The following is a 21,263-nucleotide window of genomic DNA, read 5'->3' as shown; positions in this document are numbered from 1 at the left end:
CAACGATCTAGCAATAGAGGATGGTTTTGGAGGATGACATAAATTACGAAAATGTCATCCTCCAAAATTGCATATTGTTTTTTTTATTTTTAAATTTATGTTTCATGACAAAATAATTCCACTATTTTTAAAAAAATTGAGTCAAATATATGTTTAATTGTGTTCGATTTAATAATAAATCATGTGATTATTTAATGCATTATACAGTTTTTATACAAAAATTATCGAATTAATTTTGGGTTTACATTTCGTAATTATTTAATTATGTATATAATGGATGAGAATGAAAAATAAAAAATGGAGGTTTCTGCAAAATTTAGAGGATATATCTTGGAGATTAGAGGTTGAAAAATAGAGGATTAAAAAAATATTTTTTATTGCGTTGGGTCGTGTAGAATATTGGTCTAATTGTATAGATATATCAGACAATTTCACAAAACTTTTTTGAATAAGAAAATCATAGTTTCTTTTTTTATTTTTACTAAAAAAATATATTTTTTTGTTTAGATTGCTAAATTACCATTTGGGTTCGGACCGTTCGGCCAATTACAAATTGAAACACATCTTGGGACGAGGCAATCATGTTTATGCTATATAATTTGATAGACAAAAATAATTTATTTGTGATTTATCTCGTATCTTTCTGACAGAATTCAAATCTTGTTTAAATATAAATGTATTTTGGATCGTAACATCAAAATAAAAAAAATTGGAGAGGGGTACTGGTCACACATATATATAATTTTCTTATTATTATAGAGGATCAACATATATATCAAGTAATGTACACACATAAACCCTGTGAAGTCGAGACCGGACTTGTAGCTCAGTTGAGCTCGATCTCGGCCAATGTTGGCAATGACCCGAGATTTACTCCACCTCCCCGTGTGCTCAAAAAAAAAAATCCCTGTGAAGTTGTGGACTAATTCTGGCGATAGGCTATATAGTTAGCCAGATGATACAATGGTGCTGACCTCAGAACGTCGAAGCTATTAAGCTCCTCCATGGCCTTATCCGCCAGTTCCGCAGCGAACTCCTTTGCCTTTTCGAGCCCCATAAGCTTCGGATACGTCGCTTTATCGCTCTCCAAATCTTTCCCCGCAGTCTTCCCTAGTTCCTCGGACGATTTCGTGACATCCAAAATATCATCCACCACCTGAAAGAGCAACCCTATGCATCTCGCGTACTTCCTCAACCTCTTAATCTGGATCGCATCCCCGCCGCCCATTATGGCGCCGCACACAACCGCGGCTTCCAAAAGCACCGATGTTTTGTGTACATGAATGTACTCCAATTCATCCAGGCTTATCTGTTTTCCCTCGCTACATATGTCTACTATTTGTCCCGCGACGAGCCCTTCGGACCCGACAGCAGAGCCCAGCTCGGCAATGGCCTGAACTACCCTCCGGGGCAAAACGTTTCTAGTATTGACCGCAACGTGTTGAAAGGCGAGGGCAAGCAGGGCGTCTCCTGCAAGAACCGCAGTTTCTTCCCCAAAAGCCTTGTGATTCGTCGGCTTCCCTCTGCGTAGGTCATCGTTGTCTATGCATGGGAGGTCGTCGTGAATGAGCGACATCGTGTGTATCATCTCAATAGCGCAGGCAACGGGGAGGGCCATGTGTTCTTCTCCCCCCACCAGCTCGCACGCAGCGAGGCACAATGCTGGCCGAATACGTTTCCCGCCGGCAAGAAGTGAGTACCTGATTGGTTTACTTGTTAGCACAGTCTAGTAAAATCATACTTGATGATATCTTGATTATTGTATATATCAAGATGCACGATGATAGATATATCTTAGTAGGAAACACGTTATTATAACCTCATAGCCTGGTGGATCTTAATGGGGTTTCGTAGCGGAACTGCATCATCCAAGGCTTTGTTCACCCTCCGCACCTTTGCTGCCATATAATCTTGAAACTGGAAATTGGGAAACACAAAATCCAGTGGCTTCGATGGACTGATCAATATATCATGAGATAAAGGTTGAGCTGCAGACGTCGTCGCGACATTCGGAGGCTGAATCTTCATTCGGATGATATTGTTTCTACTGTTATTTGATGTTTTGATTTTACCAAAGTAGTATTTTCGAAAGAATAAGGTTTCGTTAGCAGGAATAGTTGCTAGAACAGCCATTGATCTTGTGTGTGTATCTTGCAGATATGAAAAGGGTTAGTCTATGTATATATATATAAGTATATGAAAAGGGTTAGTTTATATGTAGATACATATAGTATGATGATAACGAGGTGGATTTATATGAAGTAAGGAGGCAGTTTGATTCCCTAGTAAAGTGCTTCAAAATTATGCCACTGATCTTAGATTTGGACTGTAATGAGTCTGAATATTTTAGAAACTTCAGCACGCAGTTAATGTAATCTCAATTAAATATTTAAAATTAGTTTGTGATGAAATATAATTCACTTAGTAACTCGAATTATTCATTTCTATAAAGCGACGACGGATAAAAATTAATAATATAAAAATTAGAGTTACAAAAGATATAATTTTAAAATGTGAACAACGTTTCTTTATGATTTCAAATTTATCCATAATTGAGTCAATATTGAAAGTTTAAGCAATCTCTTTCTTAATATATATTAGTAATTAGATATTGACAAAAACGTATGTGAGACGGTCTCACGGATCGTATTTGTCAGACAGAAGTCTTATTTGGGTCATCCATGAAAAAATATTACTTTTTATGCTAAGAATATTACTTTTTATCGTGAATATCGATAGTGTTGACCCGTCTCACATGAGACTCACTCTTAAATATTTTTCAGGTGATTAGTCTTAGTAATAGGAGAGATGAGATTTTGAAAACAAATAGAGGAGAGAAGAGATTTGAAAACTACAGAAATGATTGGATTATTTAAATTATTTCTCAGTAGTAAAAAATGATTGAATTATTTATAGAAACGATATTTTGTCGAACAATTGGGTGGGGCAGGAAGGGGGCAAGTGATTTTAATTGTAACTTATATTCAAACTTTACGGGGTCGGATGTATGAGCGAGAAAAATTTGAGGGGAGGGGACCTCCGCCCCTTTTGGCTCCGTCCTATAGGGAACATAACACTTTATCGAGCACGTTCAAGAGGTGACTCGTATCTATTTTATTTATACACGTAACACTTTACTGTGCATATAACTTATTTTCTGATATCTCTATCGGCAACTATCGCTAATACTGTTATATCACGTCTCGAATTCATGCTTTCGTAAACGCAACTGTAAAGTAGACTTTTGTTGCATCTAATTCGTATAAATTCTAATTTTATGAAAATGACTAACACATGTTATTATGAGAGTCAATTGTATAACATTTTAATCGAAAAGTATTGAAAGAATTATCAGTGGCTTGAAAAATAAGAAAATATTCATTCATAAAATCTGCTCGAGCGACACACTTGGCTCAAAAATCTCTCCAAATTTTTTTCCAGGAGTCCAATATTTTATCTCTTCAATTTATTACATAGCCTATTTGACTCAGATAGAACTCCTCTATAATTAGAGTTTGAATCCACACGGTAATAAATAATTTCATGACGAGCGCAATGAGCCCATTATTCCGTGCATATCGTCATTTTCGTTTTCGGGACCTATGACAAAACGACCCGTGAGACCGTCTCACGCAATTTTTTGCCAAATACAAAATGACAGTGCTAACAAATAATCTCTAGCCACGATATACCGTTACACGCATATTCCTTGATTGGATATTAGGGTAATAGTTCGTCGAGAAAATATGAATCCAATTTTTTTTCTCACTAAAATCGACTAAATTTTTTGTACATATTATTAGCCTAGGTAGTGCATGGGAGAAAATACTAGTATATTGTTTATATATATGAATAATATTTTCTATACGTGACAACACATGTAATTATTTCTCGTACGATCACCTATTCCATAATTATATCGACTTCGAGTTAAATATGTGATATTTCACTCTTTTAACAATAGTTAGATCGAACCCCTATTATTCCAAACATCATACTTTGATTGATATCGCCTCCATATAATATGAGTTATTAATCATTAAATGTTGTTTGGCGTTTGTTAATTATTTGAAATTGGAGTATATACCTCAATGAAGGTGACAAAAATGCCTAAGTTAGCTAGATATGAACAAAATTAAATTTAATATGTGAAATGAAAGAGAATCCTTGTCAATTGATTCCCGTGACAAGATCCAAAAAACGAGAAGCCTAAGTTTAATTAACCAAATGTCGACATGGATTAAATATTAGGTTGTTACATTCACTTAAAAAGAAATCAAAATAGAGTGTCGTAAGCCAATCCGATGACTTTTAGCTAATATGATACTAATATATCATGTTTAGAACGAGATCTCGAGTTCAAGACTCAATTGTAACAATCATTTCACCTAACTCAAAAATAAAAATATAGTTTCACAACTAGAAATCATGTTATCAGAAAGTTGAAGAGTATGTTGTTTAGATTTACGTTTCATGGTGAGCATAACTCCGGTTAAATTGAAAAAATCGACCAAACTGAATTGATTCGAATATTAGGATAAACTGATTCAAAAATTCATTTTTTATTGATAGAAAAATTAATTATTTCTATTTATTTGGTGTTCAACTTTTTATGTGGGCCGGCCTATCTCCCTTCGTATTTCACAAATATTTCACCATCCATTTTTATTATTTATAATAATTATATATTTTTACTATTTAGCGATCTATTAGTTCATCTGCATCTCCAAACAACCTCGATATTTGCAGGCAAAATTTCAAATATGGATAATGGAATTTAATTTTTAAATTCATGGGCCAAACACAGCTTCAAAAAATTGGCCTAAAGCCCATTATTGTAGGATTTTGGAAGGTTATCAACCACGCAAGGAACGAGTCGAATGGAAACAAAGGATCATCTTTAAACATGTTTAACAACAATCTATCTCATCCAAATTCAATAAATTCTAAATTTGTTGTATTTTTCTTCCGATTTTTTTTTTAAAATTTAACTGCCCTGAAATGAATTTTTGTTTTAAAAATATTTAAAAGAATAAAAATTTATATAAATTTGGAAGAAGAATGAAATGTAATATAAAAACCTTCGTTTTAATGATAAAAAGTGTTAGGTTAAACGTGTATAAGTGTGAGAAGTATTTGGATCTATGACTTTCTGAAAGTTCTCGTCCGACAAGTTGTTGACATTAAAGATCTGTTTGACTTGATGATTCGTAAAAGATACATGTCAGATTTTAATTGATGAGAATGATCTCAGGTAGAGACAATGCGAGCAAGAAAAAAAAATAAGACTGACAAGATAACACATGCAGTAAGACATGCTTCTTTCTCAATAATTTTTATCTTACTGGTGAGAGATCTTAATATTTGGTATCAGAGAGAAGGTAGTGGATTCAATTATCTCCCAAAAAATATATTCTTGTTAGTGAGGGGGTGTCATGTCCTGCGCCAGGAGTTGATGGCATCGGCTTTGCCTTTAAATATTTTGAAATTAAGTCTCTCAAATACAAAAATTCTAAAAGCAGTCTTTAATTCATAAAAGTAATAAAATATTGTATTTACATTCCAAATGTCTCAAATATAACAACATAAACAAAAGTAAAACATGTTAATAAATAAAGTAGCAACTAACGAATCTACGAAATCATGTATCTACCCTCCAAAAATGTGGTTCTCCTCGATCTCGTTCTTGTTATTCTTCTCATTTTCGTCTTAACTAGAATGAGAGTTGTCACGTCCCGTGCCTAGAACCAATGACACCGGTGTTTGCAAATAAAATTCGAAACCAACAAATCTCATAATACAAAATTTAACCAAACCAATCTATTTCATAAGCAAAATTGTCTATACAACGATAATTGATAACATGACGTGTGCGGAAAGGTTACAACTTAAAAGTAACGAAACATATACAGTGCAACTAAAATATATCCTGGTCCAGATGCTCGACACACACAGAAAGCTATAGCAATTGTTGGAAGAGTTTTCACTGAAGCTGATTACCACCTTCCCTGAAACCTACCGAGGTAAGGGACAAATGATACACTTGATGAATAAGCATCTGGTAGAGAATCCTACCCGCCTAGCTATCGAAAGCTTCCCGAACCCGAACCCGAACCCAATGTATGTCAATGCAAAAATCATCAAGTGAAGTGATTGGAAGTTGGTAGTTATGATATCACCAGGAATCAGTTTATTTGCACATCACTAGAGGATTGAAAAGTGATTGAAGACAATAGACTTGAACAACCAAACTTGAATATAAAGGCACCATACGTGAAGTACAGAGAAGATCTTCTACAAATAGTGATAATTCAAAGGCTTGTAGATTATTTTTCTAATAATATCTCTATCCTGAACCAACTAAAAATCGTGTGTCTTTTGGAAGCATTGTTTTTTTCAATGACGTGAAAAACCGCGGTCGCTATCTTTCGTTGCGTACTGAGTAAACTCGAACTAACACGATAGCATGTAAATCAAGTTAACCAAGTAACCGTATTAAACAAGTCATGTACGACATGTTCGCCCGAATAGGTGTTGACAAGGACAATCTGCATTGATGTTCGTATTGTTCTCTGATTTCCTATATATATCTGTAGACAAGTTGGTTTGTAAATTTTCAAGTGTGCGTGCGTGTGTGTGTGATATTGTATCTAAATGATCATTTATCTGAAGTCAAGATGGTAGGATATTAGGTCCAAATCCAATTTTGTATTCGAAATATAAGTTCATGTTTAAATTCATTTGTGTTCTTGTGCAAGTGTTAAAAAGAGGCAAAAATGAGCATTGAGCGTGAAGCGCAGATAAAAGCTACGATGTTGGTAAAAAAACAAAAAGAAAAAAAGGAGGAAAAAATAGGTAATCCACAATGATTGAATGTGAAAAGGTCAGAAAAAAGCAATAGTAGATGGAATTTCGAATAATCTAAAAACTATTTACCCAAAAAAAATCTAAAACTAAAAAGTGGGTCTTATGTGAGACCGTCTCACGGATCTTAATCTATAAGACGAGTCAACCCTACTGATATTCACAATAAAAAGTAATACTCTTAGCATAAAAAGTAATATTTTTTCATGGATAACTCAAATAAGATATTCGTCTAACAAATACGACCCGTGAGATCGTCTCACACAAGTTTTTGCCAAAGCTAAATCTCATTCGGTCTTAAATAAAATAAATGAAACCCAAACCATTTCCTTATCGTTGCATCCCCAAAAAAAGGTCCATTCTTTGGGAATGAGATGGTGATAGAGTAGCTTGTAGGGCGATCAACCAAAAGTTTTTAATTATAATTTGTCTCAGTTGTTTGATAAGGTTGTGTTTTGATGAAACATTTGAATTTGTGGAAGGATTTGAAATGTTTTGTATATAAAATGATTAGATTGGAGACTGAATTTAAAATTAAAGGAAAAAATTATACTTCGACGATACAAGAAATTTTAAAGTATTCATTCTAATTTTGGGCCAAAATAATACAATATATTTGAAATCAAATATACTCAAATCTTTCGATCCAAACACAACATTGTTGTGCTTGAATTTGAGATAATTGATTTCAAATTCTTGATTTATTTGGATGAACAAAATTTAAATAAATTTCAAATATACTCTATATCAAGTTAAGAAATTTCAATATTAATAATAATGGTGAATTTCAAATATAAACAATATGGACTCATTTGCCAAGTCAAATCCCTTTCTTCTATGTTGATTTTAGATATGAGAAAATATTCGAAAGAAGAATTTGAAATGCCTTTATATTGTGTTAGATCTGAAATCCTATGCAACAATTGAAATTAATTGTCGAGTAGATTTACCTCAAATAAACCAAATATATCAATCCAAACACATTATTTAAGGTTGAGGAGGTTTCAATTCATATGCTGTTTAAAAATTCTATACTAATAGTTTTGCTAAATCGTAAATGCGTCATCATGGATGTTTTTTCGCAATACAGAAACTATTATTATACAGTCTCACATCGCGATTTTTTTTATCAATAAAGTGTTATTTTATTTATTATTATAAATATAAATTAGATCGACTCATCTCACAAATATAAAATCTACGAGACTGTCTCTTGCTCTTCATGCACACAAATTTTTCTCCCTACTCATACACCCTAATATTAATTGATTCAACCAAAAGTGAATTATAAAATGATTTGACATAGTTAACAACCAAGGTTTTGGTAGTTGAAGCTCAAATTTATATTTCCTTATATCATCAATTTACTTTATATTAATGCTTATAACAAAAAATAACAATAATAAATAATAATAATAATAATAATAATAAACAAATAAATAAATAAATAAAGGACCTCACCATTATTATGGCTACGCTTTCTTCTCTTCCTTATCTCCTCCACTTCTCCTCCCTGCTCCTCTCTTGAAGCTCGCGCCTTCTTCACGAGCCCTTCCATTTTTAACTCAAAAATCGATACAAAAAACCAAGCAAAATTAAGGCTTTCAAGTTTCAACTCCACTTGTGAAGATCCATGTTTCTTGAAGCAATTGCCCACCGAAAATAGAACCAGAAACCTAAAAGAAAAGAAGAAAAGAAAAATCAACCCCTACATTTATCTCACAGTATGAAAAGAGATCGAGACCGTGGCAAGGCAGCGGCGGCGCCCCCTTCCTCCGCAGACAAATCCAAGAAGTGGGAGGAAGAGCAGAAGTGGCAGCAGCCAGATGCGGGTATGGATGAGCTGTTTGCTGTTTTGGGGTACAAAGTGAAGTCTTCAGAAATGGCGGATGTGGCGGAGAAGCTTCAGCAATTGGAGATGGTGATGGGAACCACAACTGAAGATGGGGTTTCTGTTCTTTCAACTGATACAGTGCACTACAATCCCTCTGATCTTTCTGGATGGGTCGAAAGCATGTTATCTGAGCTTAACAACTCCAGTAGTTTCGATATGCTTCCCGATTCAATTGTAATTTCAGGTGAATCTTCCAGTAATATGATCAGCTTTTCAAATGATGGGAACATACAAGGAAACGGAGGAAATATCATTTATGATGATGATTTGAGAGCAATTCCTGGCGGTGCTGTTTTTGGTAACCACCAGAAAGATGTTCTTGATTATGATCCCGAAAAAGGTAATAAGAGGATAAAATCCGCTACTGGATCTGAATTTCTCGAGAATGGGTCGATGGTGGAGGCGGCGAGGCCGGTGGTGCTGTTGGATTCGCAAGAAACCGGAGTCAGACTCGTCCACACTTTAATGGCGTGCGCGGAGGCCGTTCAGCAAGGAAACCAGAAAGTAGCGGATGCTTTGGTGAAGCACGTTGGTTTACTGGCGGTCTCTCAAGTTGGGGCCATGAGGAAAGTTGCCACCTATTTCGCGGAGGCTTTGGCACGAAAGATTTACAAGATTTATCCCCAAGATTCACTTGAGTTCTCCTACTCCGATGTCTTGCAGATGCACTTCTACGAGACGGGCCCTTATCTTAAATTTGCCCATTTCACTGCCAATCAGGCGATCCTAGAGGCGTTTGCTGGAGCAACTCGAGTTCATGTGATAGATTTCAGCTTGAAGCAGGGGATGCAGTGGCCAGCTTTGATGCAGGCTCTGGCTCTGCGTCCCGGAGGCCCGCCAGCGTTTAGGCTCACTGGGATTGGTCCGCCGCAGCCGGATAACACAGATGCTTTGCAGCAGGTGGGTTGGAAATTGGCTCAACTGGCGGAGACAATCGGCGTAGAATTCGAGTTCAGAGGTTTTGTTGCCAATTCATTGGCTGATCTTGATGCCAAAATATTGGACATTAAGCCGAGTAACGTGGAAGCGGTGGCCGTAAATTCTGTTTTCGAGCTGCACCGACTGCTGTCCCGACCAAGCGCGATAGAAAAAGTACTGAATTCAATCAAATCAATGAATCCCAAAATAGTAACGGTTGTCGAACAAGAAGCTGATCATAATGGGAACGTTTTCTTGGACAGATTCAACGAGGCCTTACATTATTACTCCACCATGTTCGACTCTCTGGAGAGCTCCAGCTCGATCGACCCAAACAGCCAAGATTTGGTGATGACGGAAGTCTACTTAGGGCGACAGATATGCAACGTGGTGGCGTGCGAGGGGGCGGAGAGGGTTGAAAGACACGAAACTTTGGCCCAGTGGCGGCTCCGCCTGGGTTCCGCCGGTTTCGACCCGGTTCACCTGGGCTCCAACGCGTTCAAACAGGCAAGTATGTTACTGGCGCTGTTCGCCGGCGGAGATGGTTACAGGGTGGAGGAGCACGACGGATGCCTGATGCTTGGATGGCAGACTCGACCGCTCATCGCCACCTCCGCATGGCGGCTTAAGGCGGAGTAGAATTCCGGCGAGGGGACCGAGTGGGTCTAGAAAGTTGTACAGCTGAGTTGGCTCGAGAGAATGGCACAGAGGGGCTGAGAGCGACAGTCCAAAAATGGAGTCAAATCCTGTCTTTTTACCTGTTTTACTGCTCTCAATCTTAACCTCACTTTTTTAATTACTTTTCACCCCTTTAAATTCGAGGTTTTATTCTATGTTTCACTTTCCTTTTTTTTTTTTTTTTTTTGCGTGTGAAAAAACCCTTTTTGGGTTTGATGTACTCTGTTTAATTATCTTTCTTTTCTGTTCAAGTTGTGTGTTTCAGTCACTCTCATTCCAATATCATAATAATAGTGGTGAATTTTGTTCCACAACAATTTATTTATTTTTATTATATATATAGAGTAGGGATGTTTTGATTATCTATGCTATTAAATATAAAGATAAATTATTTTATTTTCTAAATATTCACAAAAATTCTTATTATCACAAAAACTCTTGTGAGACGATCTCACGGATCAATTTCGTGGGTCGAATCTTTTATTTTAGTCATCAATGAAAAAATATTAATTTTATGTTAAGCTACTATGAATATCGGTAAGGTTGATCCGTCTCACAGATAACGTTATAAGATATTTTCTCTTCTCTTGTATTTGTTTAATATAAAAAATTAAAAATCTTACTTTTAACAGATCACATGCATGAGTGAGTCTCATGTGAGACCATCTCACGGATCATAATCCATGAGACGGGTCAACCTACCCATATTCACAATAAAAAGTAATACTATTAGCATACAAAGTAATATTTTTTTATGGATGGCCCAAATAAGAGATCCGTTTCACAAATATGATTCGTGAGACCGTCTCACACAAATTTTGCCTCACATGCATAACGTAGAATTAATGATAATTATATATCTTTTCACTTGGTCATAAATTTTATAATTATAATTAAAATGGTATTATATGTCCTTTTCCACGGGTCATGTTTTTTTTTCTAATAATCATTAAAGTATTAATAAGGCCATCCATTTCTTTTTTACATTTTTGTATTTTATTGCTCTATGGAATAATATTTTAATCAAGGAAAAATTTTTGGGGTCCTAATGGTCACATGAAGGTTGAATTTTGACAAGTTACTTGTTCAACTTTTACTCTTAATTCTCCCAAGGATTGATTGGGTATTTGATGCATCGCGATCAATTACGGCGCATTCGGATAAGATAGGTCTTCAAATTTGAAAAGTGTTGGGATTTTGAAGAATAATTCGTTTTTGAGTATTTTTAATCACAAAAATTATTATAAGACGATTCCACGAGTAAAATTTGAGTAGAAAACAAACAAATGAATTTTTCAGGTGAATCCGTTTTTAGGTTTTTAAGTATTTCTTATAACAAAAACTTTTGTCAGACGAATTTTTTATTCGGGTCACCAATGAAAAAATATCATTTATTATTGTGAATATGAACATAATTGACCAATCTCACGAATAAAGATCAATGAGACTGTCTTACAAAAGACTTACTAATTTTTTTATTGAGTACATATCTTAGGAGAATGTCTCACATATATAATTGTTCTTACTTTGTAGATTTTCCTAACTATTCTTTGTGAAGAAATAAATCAATAGGAGCTGAAAATAATTATTTTGACATCTCATGAGTTGTTTGAATAAAATTTTATCGATAAAACGACTAAACGGATGATTCGGGTATCAAGTGCATTAGATTCCTCCGGCTAAATCGATGTCAGTCTCTTGAAAACGAACTATATAAATAATGGAATCTTGCTCCCACTTGTTTCATTTATATATTTTTAAAAAAATTAATATAATTAAACTATTAGTCTCAGTTTAGAGATGATTAGTTTTTAATGACCTAGCCAGCTTATTTTGTTTTTGGTGTTAATTTTAATGACATTATAATATTATGGTATCTATAGCCTGCCAATCGAATAAATATATGATACAAATGCATAATACATTACACATATTATATCATGGTATCCAGCTCCCCCTATACAGCACTGTGGGGACCCTCGCAGAATTCGTCGTCGGATCGTAGGTAGTGTTCGTAAGAGATTATATTTTGATAAAAATGATTAAATTTATAGATTATAAAGAAGAGATCATAAAAATTCACAAAGAGATGATGTTTGAAAATGAAAGTTAAAAATAACGGTTAACTCTCAAATATATTATAGATTATACGAAAGATCTACGATTTGCTTGTGGCTATTGAACTTATTTTGAAATAGATAGCTCCGGACATCGATCACAGCCGCATCGGGGAACCATGCTTTCGCCCTCAAAACCCTTGGATCAAGTAGACCTCTCGTGTTTTTGGATTTTTTTTCCATGTTATACTTGAATTGTATTATATCATGTGATGTGATGAAATTTTACTTATTGGATCATTAATACATGATGTCAATTTTATTAAAATATGAAAGACAAATGATCTGATTATAATGTTGAAATATATATGGAGAGAATTGCTCTCGATGAATGATAAATAACTCTGTATTTTTCGAGAGACTGCCCCATATATTAGGAATCCAAGAGTATTGTATCTTGATTAAACATGTCCCTGATAATTTAAAAAAAAAATTTATGATCGCAACTATGAGTTTTAAACTTATCCTATTACTCGTAGTTGTTAAAAAGCATGTTGTTGTCTTAATCCTAAAATCTTGTCGTAATAATCCAAGTGATTAAGTGGAAATTAAATTCTTGACTTTGATATAGTAGGTAAGTTGTCATAATTATTTACCAAACATTATCAATAATATTCCACCTGAGGGAAATATTACACAAGCTTTGACGATTTTAAGCCACTCATGATCAGTCTTTGGAGATGATTAAGACGTGATTGGAATTGCCGATTCTATCTGATCCTGATGGAAAAACACAAATATATATATAATTTTTTTTTCTTATTATAACTAATTAATTATCTTGAAATTAAGTTAAGTTCGAGTCTCAATCTTAACATGTTATCAAAGTTTCAGACTCATCGTTATGTGTTAGACTACACATAGTTGGGTCATTCGTGAATCTCCCAACGTTCTAGATATTTATTCTTGCACGTGAGATGTGTGTTAGTTATCCTACATCGGTTGCATAAAAATATATAGAAATTGCATATATGAGCTTGGAGAATCTCTTTAAGCTAACTTTTAAAATTGAGTCAACAAATCTCAATTTTAATTAGCCAATTATACGTTAATATGTACTTTGTCAAAAAAAAAATCTATTTTTAAGACGAGAAAATGTTAAATTGGTTTTTAAAGTTGGCTTATGCACAATTTTTTTCCATGAATTGGTCAAAATTTGATTTTCGACGATAAAAATTGTTCTTTTTACTCGCTTCAACTTTCATCCAAGAACACGTGATGTTGAATATTTCAATTGGACATCTACCAACAATGTCAGTGAAGGTAATATCACCGTAAAAATCGGACTAAATGTAAAAAAACAAAACCAATTTATTGTTATGAGTTTTAGAATCTTACCTTTTTAGCAATACCTTTAAATCTTTTAGATAATTATTTTGTTTAGTTTAACAAAAAGACAGTACAAAGTATAAAAAACTTCGTAATAACCAATAAAATAACCTACTTATTTGTCGAGCATCCGAATGATTAATAAAAGAACTGATGAGAACAATGATTAACTAACAATCTGTACACTATAACATGTCATTTTTTTAGGGAGTATGTTTTTTGTGAGATGTTCTCACGAATTTTTATCTGTGAGACGGGTCAACCTTATCGATATTCATAATAAAAGTAATACTCTTAATATAAAATAATATTTTTCATGAATGACCCAAATAAGAGATCCGTCTCACAAAATACGACTCATGAGACCGTCTCACACAAGTTTTTGCCTTTTATAGGAAGTAGAAGTTTAAATATATACCTAGAGATGTGTTTAGCTTGTTTATAAAATATAAACCCATATCGTTTGAGAAATAAGCCGTAGGATCAAACGTCGTTCGTTTTATCAAAAAATTTAGTTAATAAAAATAACAAAATTATTATATTTTAAATCATATAATAGTCAAAATAATGCAATATATTCTTAGATTTTAATTATTTATTTGATGGGTGACTGAATTATTGTAATAATAGTAGAAAAACATCATATCACGTTGGAGAGGACATCCCTTTGAATGGGATTTAAGGCCAATGAACAATGTTCATCCCATGTGCATCATGCACAATTAAACATGGAAAGTATTGTTCCCAATTATAGCCTCGACAATTTGGGGACCCAAAAACAAGATAAAAATTAGGACATATTTGTGTGTTCATTGTTGTCCAGGCATGACTAGACCTTCCCTTTACCCACAAAGGATATATATATATAATATATGTATGTCGATGCAGTACTGTTTGAGAATTTTACGATGTTTAAACTTAGATAATGAATTACACAAATTTTCTTTATGTTTAAGTCATGTAAGATTGAGATAATTCCGTGTCGCACCCACACCCGTAACGCCACCCCCCCCCCCCCCCCCCCTCCCAACACATATATATGCATGTACACTCATATGTGCACATTTTATCACACACTTTCTTGTTTGCCCCAATTAAACCAATTCTCACATGTCACTTGCATGTGATGATGGACAAAGGGGGGGTCGTCTTCATTTTTTCAATGTTAACAACTTTAAACTGGTCCGAACTGGTTGAGAAAGTGAGGCACAAATAGCAAATTGTGAAATGGATCTTGTCCGAAATATATATCACTCAGCCATTTTAAAGTAACATCGAGTTGAAAAAGTATGTGAACCACTACTATCGATCGTTTGAAATAACATTGTATTATATCATTACGAGTATATGTTCAGTATATTTGTATCATAGTCTATTGATATGAAAATAATTACATCGATGACGGTCACACGACGTGAGATAGTATGGGCTTCAACCTGGGCTAACTCACCTCTTAGGCTGCGTTTGGTTCGGGTGATTAGCCGGGATAGATTATTTTATCCCGGCTAATCACCCGTTTGGTTGGATTTTTAGGAAATACGAGGGCCCGTGATAAAATTGAAAAGCCCGCACTGTAGCTACTATTTGTTGGACAAATAATACTGACAATTTAGGTGTGATAAATTATCCCACTCTTAATACCTCCTATTTTTCCATTTTTACCCTTCTCCTAAATTCAAACTCAAGTTAGCGACGGTTTGTAAAAATCTGTCCCAAATAGCGACGGTTTTCTCAAAAACCGTCGCTAATAGCCACGGTTTTCTCAAAACCGTCGCTAATAGCGACGGTTTTTCAGAAAATGTCGCCGATCTAAACAAGATCGGCGACGGTAAATCCGTCGCAAGACCATTTCCGGCAGACCATTTCCGGCAAATCCGTCGCTAATAGCGACGTTTCAGGCCTCTCACCCGCCGACCTTTTCCGGCAGACCATTTCCGCTCGACCGCCGGCCACCACCGCCACTGTCGCCGTCGCGAAGGGGAAGGGCAAATTCGTCTTTTCATCAAAAAATTCAAAATAATCCTACACTTAAAAATCTTACCAAACATAATATTATTTTACACCATATATTACAATCCTCTCACAATCATTTTCTTTATCATTTACGTACTAATCATTAGTTTACTCTATCCTTCAACCAAACGTAGCCTTATGGTCATATATCTAACTTAGACTAAACTATTTTTGTAGGTCAACCCATGTAATTATGGGTCATAATTAAAGTCAAGTCACATTATTTAGGTATTTATTGTTGGGAGACTTGATTATTGATATACATTGATGGACTAATAGAGATCTTAACGGGCTAGGAGAATATTCAAACTTACGTATTGCGATAGGTAAGAACCCATATTTTATTTTAAAAAAGAAATTCAAAACGTTTGAATTTCGGTTGTTGCAGGAAGCACAAAATTTTATAGCGACCCTGCCGATTGAACCGGATGTCATTGCTTGGGGTTCACTTTTAGCGGCTTGTACAATTCAAAAAAAAAAATTTGTGGAACTGGCAGAAATTGCAGCAGGGAGATTCCTTTCGATCGAACCGGACAACAGTGGAGCATGTTCAGCGCTAGCCAATGTCTATTTGGCTTGTGGAAAATGGAAGGAACCTGCCCGATCTCGATGAGAATTGAAAGAGCAGATTCTAAAGCATCACAGTGAAAAAAAAAAACTTGCTATTTCATTTGCATTAATGACTACTTCAGAATCAAAATACTACTATAAGGATCATGAAGAACCTTAGAGTTTGTAATGACCGTCATTCTGCCATCAAATTTATCTTGAAACTGGTTGATCGAGAAATTGTCTCGACAGATGCAACACGTTTCCACCATTTCCAAAATGGTTCATGCTCCTGCCGTGATTACTTGTAAGAATTGCAGATAATAATGTTGGAGTATGCTCAGCTATTTTGTTGCCACGTCCGTGAGTGCTCGTTGCTAGAATTGATATCCTAAATCAAAGAATGAATTGGAAGGTAAAACCATCTTTTTTTCTGACCATCTTTTCCGTTCCTTAGTTCTGCGTCCTCTCAGGTTTGGGCTGCAAGTGTTTCATACTGCAAACACTTGCGAGATTCCTTGACTTTTTGTTCGTCTATGCAAACCCACCTCGATTTCTCATCCCGACCCCGCGCGGTAAAGACTGCAAAACCAAGCTCACCGATAACATCTAGCCCCTTGTAAATATTCCAAAGTTCGGCGGGCCGGCCGAATTATGAAAAAGGTCACATAATTATTTGATTGACTGAAATCTCATAAAAAAATATATTTGATTGAACTTCTTGAAAGGTATGAATCAAGCTCTTCTTTCAAGATAAAATTAAATATTCTTATTTTATTTTAACTTGTACGATATTTTATTTTAATTTGCCTATATACAATCCATTTCATTTTAACTATACAACACTACCACACACGTACAAAATAAATTAATAGGATCATTTATTGAAAGTAAGACTAAATTATCTACTAATTTATTTTGATGATTATAGAATTAATTTGTACAATGATGTCATTTTTAATTAATAATAGTTATTGGTAGATGATAGTATCATTATCTTAATTCTGATATCAATTACGAGACCGAACAATCTTCTCTTTACTAAAAACTAAATATGAACATTGCAGCTTAAATATTTTAAATTGTATACAATCCCAAGCAATATGCTCCACTCTTTTAACATGAGTAATTGTTGTACTCCCAACAAATATGAATCCGAGAAAATCCATAAAAAAATTATATGTAAAAATTTCTTCTAATTGTTTAGAGCCTGAATTAAAAAAAAAAAAACCCAACAGTTCAATTTGAAGTGATCTTCTTGCTTATACAAAAAAATTTATTTTTGAAAAATCAATGCAGGATAAAATTCATAAAGAATTTATACTACATGGTTCGCTGACATGATAACAGAGATTATTGTTAAAATTCGATTGATATTTTACAATCGCTGACATGATAACAGAGATTATTGTTAAAATTCGATTGATATTTTACACGATCTTTGTTAAAAATTCGTAAAATATCAATAGAATTAGAACAATAATTTCTGTATATCAATAAAATTGGTAATAGATAATTAGAATTTTAACAATAATCTCTGTTAAAATATCGTAAAATATCACTGGAATTAGAACAATATCTCCATATATCAATATAATTTTAACAACAATATCCATTAAAAATTCGTAAAATATCAATAAAATTAGAACAATAATCTCCGTTATTATATCAGCAAACCATATGTTGTAAGTTTCGAAATAAAATTAAGGATCACATTCAATTAATATATCACCCAAAATTGGTAAAAATAATTCAAATGAATCGATAATATTGAACATGTTTGACGCACTTCTTCTTTTTATATCTTCGAATATGAAAAATGTTGCAAACGGTTATAATATCAATTTTTTTTAAAACAATCTGTTTACAATTAAGAAAGTAAACGAGTTTGATTTGATCTTTCTACTTATGAGCTCACCACCCTATGTTGAGATCTCGACTTTCTCGTATTCAAAAAATAACGAAAGTTTTAAAAATTTTATTTTAATTTTAAAATATTAATTTGGATATTCGTATGTTTTAAATTAAATAAATATACAAAACAAATCATAAAATAATAAATTATATTAAAATAAAAATGATTTATTACAACTTCATTCAATAAATTCTCCCACTAACAGTTGCTCACAAGACATTTACTCTGACACCCACGTAATTAAAGCTGTTTAATTTTGCTATAAATACCGTTGTTTTGTATTCATTCACACGCATTTTTCTTGAGATTCTTTTTCCTGCGAGAGAAGGGAATTTTGCTATAAATACCATTGTTCTTGTATTCATTCACACGCATTTTTCTTGAGATTCTTTTTCCTGCGAGAGAAGGGAGATTGCATTGACTAATGGCGAAATCACCGGAAACAGAGCACCCAGTGAAGGCTGTTGGATGGGCTTCAAATGACACTTCTGGGGTTTTAGCTCCTTTCAAGTTCTCCAGAAGGTACAGATCCGAGTTTACATTTGTTTTTCAAGATTTTTGTAGAACTGGGAATAATGAAAGTTTTGATCTTTTTTAATGTTAAACATGGGTTTTTTTTTCTCGGTGGTTTCATTTAGTTTGCGGAACATTTGTAGGGCTACTGGGGAGCATGATATGCAGTTCAAAGTTCTGTATTGTGGCGTGTGCCATTCTGATCTTCATATGGTCAAGAACGAATGGGGATTTACTCTATATCCTATCGTTCCTGGGTAAGATTTATACTCTGTGTGTGTGTGTGTATGTGTGTTCATATGTAAATATTACGTGGAAATGTGTTCTTGATGTGTAATGGATTATGGGTTCTTCATATGGGCAAGAATAAGTTCGGGGGGATCCACTCTATATCCTTTTGTTCTTGGGTAAGATTTATCCTGTTTGTGTGTGTTTGTGTATTCACGTGTAAATATTTTGTGGATAAGTTTTCTTGATGTATAATGGGTTTATGTTTTTTCCTTGTGCTATTATTTAGGAGGAATTCGAGCGAGATTTTTGTAGTTTGTGGGTTGTTGATGATATCGGTTGCAAAATATAATAGTTGAATTTGTATTTTCAAGTACAAAATGAGAAGGGCTGTTTACTATTTTGAATAGTTCTTGCTCGAGTGTTGACTTTTTGGTCCAATGTTGTTGCTGTATACGTATGTATAATCCTCAACTTAATTTAAATATTTATGTTAGAATTTGATGTATTCGCTGGTCACAATATGGTAACTGAGCAAAAGGGGCATGATACATATGCTTAATTTTATTGATATGTAGGCATGAGATCGTGGGGATTGTTACTGAGGTAGGTGAAAAGGTGGAGAAATTCAAGGTTGGAGACAAAGTAGGCGTAGGTGGCTTGGTCGGATCATGCCGCCAATGTGATCAGTGTGCTATTGATCTCGAAAACTACTGTCCCAAACAAATATTCACATACAGTATGCCTTGCGCTGACGGGACCGTTACATACGGAGGTTATTCTAATCTCATGGTTGCTGACGAGCATTTCGTCATTCGTTGGCCTGAGAATCTGCCTCTCGATATTGGTGCTCCTCTCTTATGTGCTGGGATCTCGACTTACAGCCCATTAAGGTTCTTTGGACTTGACAAGCCGGGGTTGAAAGTTGGTATAGTTGGTTTTGGTGGCCTCGGCCATGTAGCCGTGAAGTTTGCTAAGGCTTTCGGGACTCATGTGACAGTCATCAGTACGTCGATCAATAAAAAGAAGGAAGCTATGGAAAGTCTTGGCGCTGATGAGTTTTTAGTTAGCCGTGATCCTGAGCAGATGCAGGTTTCTTTCTTCTCGTTTCAGAGGATCGCTTTCTTCTATTCTAGTACAATGTAAATTACTAACGTCGTACTTATTTGATTTTGCGTGCATAGGCTGCAGCAGGAACTTTGGATGGAATCCTTGATACTGTGTCCGCAGTTCATCCCCTAGTACCTTTGATAAGTTTGTTAAAGCCCGATGGAAAGCTTATCTTGCTTGGTGCTCCAGAAAAGCCACTCGAGCTTCACACCTTTCCCCTGATTCAAGGTGAGAATAAATGTCTGTTAGGAAAAAATTGAAGGAAAAAGTCATTAAAGAATACACCTAAATTTTCACGGATATCCCAATGAAAGAACTGAAAATAATATCCCAATGATCGATTTTGCAGCCAAGAACAATATACTACCGGAGGTGGAGATGATCAATATAGATTATATAAATACCGCTATGGAGCGTCTCCTGAAATCTGATGTGAAGTATCGGTTCGTCATTGACATTGAAAAATCGTTGAAAGTTGAGTGAGGCTTTATAAAAAAAAATTGCTTCTTAATAAGTTACAGTTTTGGAGTATATGAATAATCGATTCTTTTGTTGCGTTTTTGTAATTTTTTAAACAACGAGACTCTGCTATAGCAAGTGATCTTGTTGTATCAAGTTTATGATCAGTCTATGTACGCCAAAAGACTACTTTTCAATTTAGACAAAAATTTGTGTGAGACGGTCTCATGGATCGTATTTTGTGAGACGGATATCTTATTTGGGTCATCCATGAGAAAGTATTACTTTTTTATGCTAAGAGTATTATTTTTTATTGTGAATATCAGTAAGATCGACCCATCTCATAGATAATGATTCGTGAGACCGTCTTATAAGAGACCTACATTCAATTTATATGTTGGTCTGGCTTCTTGTTTTCATCTACCTTTTATGTGTTGTTTGTAGTTTTAGTTTATTTTTAATTTATTTGAAAATGATAATGAATTTGCATTGCATAGGACAAGCATTGACGATCAAAGGTATATTTTTCGTGCCTAAATCTTCCCTATAATTTTTGCATCATTTTCTCTTGGACCATTTCCCTATCTCAACAATGGGGGAATCAAAACCAATTGATCTAATTTTAAATTTTAAAATTCAATTTTTTTTTTATTGGAAACAAGTTTTTATATTGCTA

The 21,263-nt window shown here is 34.4% G+C and overlaps 3 protein-coding genes across 3 annotated transcripts; 2 read left to right on the top strand and 1 right to left on the bottom strand.

Moving 5' to 3' along the window:
• Positions 1–733: 733 nt before the first annotated feature.
• LOC140810380 (geranylgeranyl pyrophosphate synthase 7, chloroplastic-like) lies at positions 734–2,200 on the bottom strand. The gene is made up of 2 exons (XM_073168250.1): positions 1,820–2,200; positions 734–1,700 (listed from the first exon to the last, which is right to left on the bottom strand). The coding sequence occupies exons 1-2, from the start codon at positions 2,131–2,133 to the stop codon at positions 923–925; spliced, it is 1,092 nt and encodes a 363-aa protein (XP_073024351.1). The 5' UTR covers positions 2,134–2,200; the 3' UTR covers positions 734–922.
• A 6,121-nt stretch (positions 2,201–8,321) lies between these two features.
• Positions 8,322–10,683, top strand: LOC140815936 (DELLA protein GAI-like). The gene has a single exon (XM_073175018.1). The coding sequence runs from the start codon at positions 8,591–8,593 to the stop codon at positions 10,313–10,315; it is 1,725 nt and encodes a 574-aa protein (XP_073031119.1). The 5' UTR covers positions 8,322–8,590; the 3' UTR covers positions 10,316–10,683.
• A 7,919-nt stretch (positions 10,684–18,602) lies between these two features.
• Positions 18,603–20,403, top strand: LOC140815863 (8-hydroxygeraniol dehydrogenase-like). Its single transcript, XM_073174903.1, has 4 exons — positions 18,603–18,799; positions 18,934–19,047; positions 19,597–20,110; positions 20,203–20,403. The coding sequence occupies exons 1-4, from the start codon at positions 18,702–18,704 to the stop codon at positions 20,386–20,388; spliced, it is 912 nt and encodes a 303-aa protein (XP_073031004.1). The 5' UTR covers positions 18,603–18,701; the 3' UTR covers positions 20,389–20,403.
• Positions 20,404–21,263: the final 860 nt, after the last annotated feature.

The sequence above is a fragment of the Primulina eburnea genome, chromosome 1, assembly GCF_022965805.1.
Source record: "Primulina eburnea isolate SZY01 chromosome 1, ASM2296580v1, whole genome shotgun sequence".
NCBI lineage: Eukaryota > Viridiplantae > Streptophyta > Magnoliopsida > Lamiales > Gesneriaceae > Primulina > Primulina eburnea.
The sequence above is the reverse complement of the archived record's forward strand: the minus strand, read 5'-3'. Positions and strand labels throughout refer to the sequence as shown.

What these genes read in the sequence shown, in the direction of transcription:
- LOC140810380 (XM_073168250.1), bottom strand. Translation starts at nt 2,133, where the DNA reads ATGGCTGTTCTAGCAACTATTCCTGCTAACGAAACCTTATTCTTTCGA. An exon ending in AAGATCCACCAGGCTATGAG is followed by an intron (nt 1,701 to 1,819) that starts GTTATAATAACG and finishes TAAACCAATCAG; the next exon opens with GTACTCACTTCTTGCCGGCG.
- LOC140815863 (XM_073174903.1), top strand. Translation starts at nt 18,702, where the DNA reads ATGGCGAAATCACCGGAAACAGAGCACCCAGTGAAGGCTGTTGGATGG. An exon ending in CTATATCCTATCGTTCCTGG is followed by an intron (nt 19,048 to 19,596) that starts GTAAGATTTATA and finishes ATTGATATGTAG; the next exon opens with GCATGAGATCGTGGGGATTG. An exon ending in GTGATCCTGAGCAGATGCAG is followed by an intron (nt 20,111 to 20,202) that starts GTTTCTTTCTTC and finishes TTGCGTGCATAG; the next exon opens with GCTGCAGCAGGAACTTTGGA.
- LOC140815936 (XM_073175018.1), top strand. Translation starts at nt 8,591, where the DNA reads ATGAAAAGAGATCGAGACCGTGGCAAGGCAGCGGCGGCGCCCCCTTCC.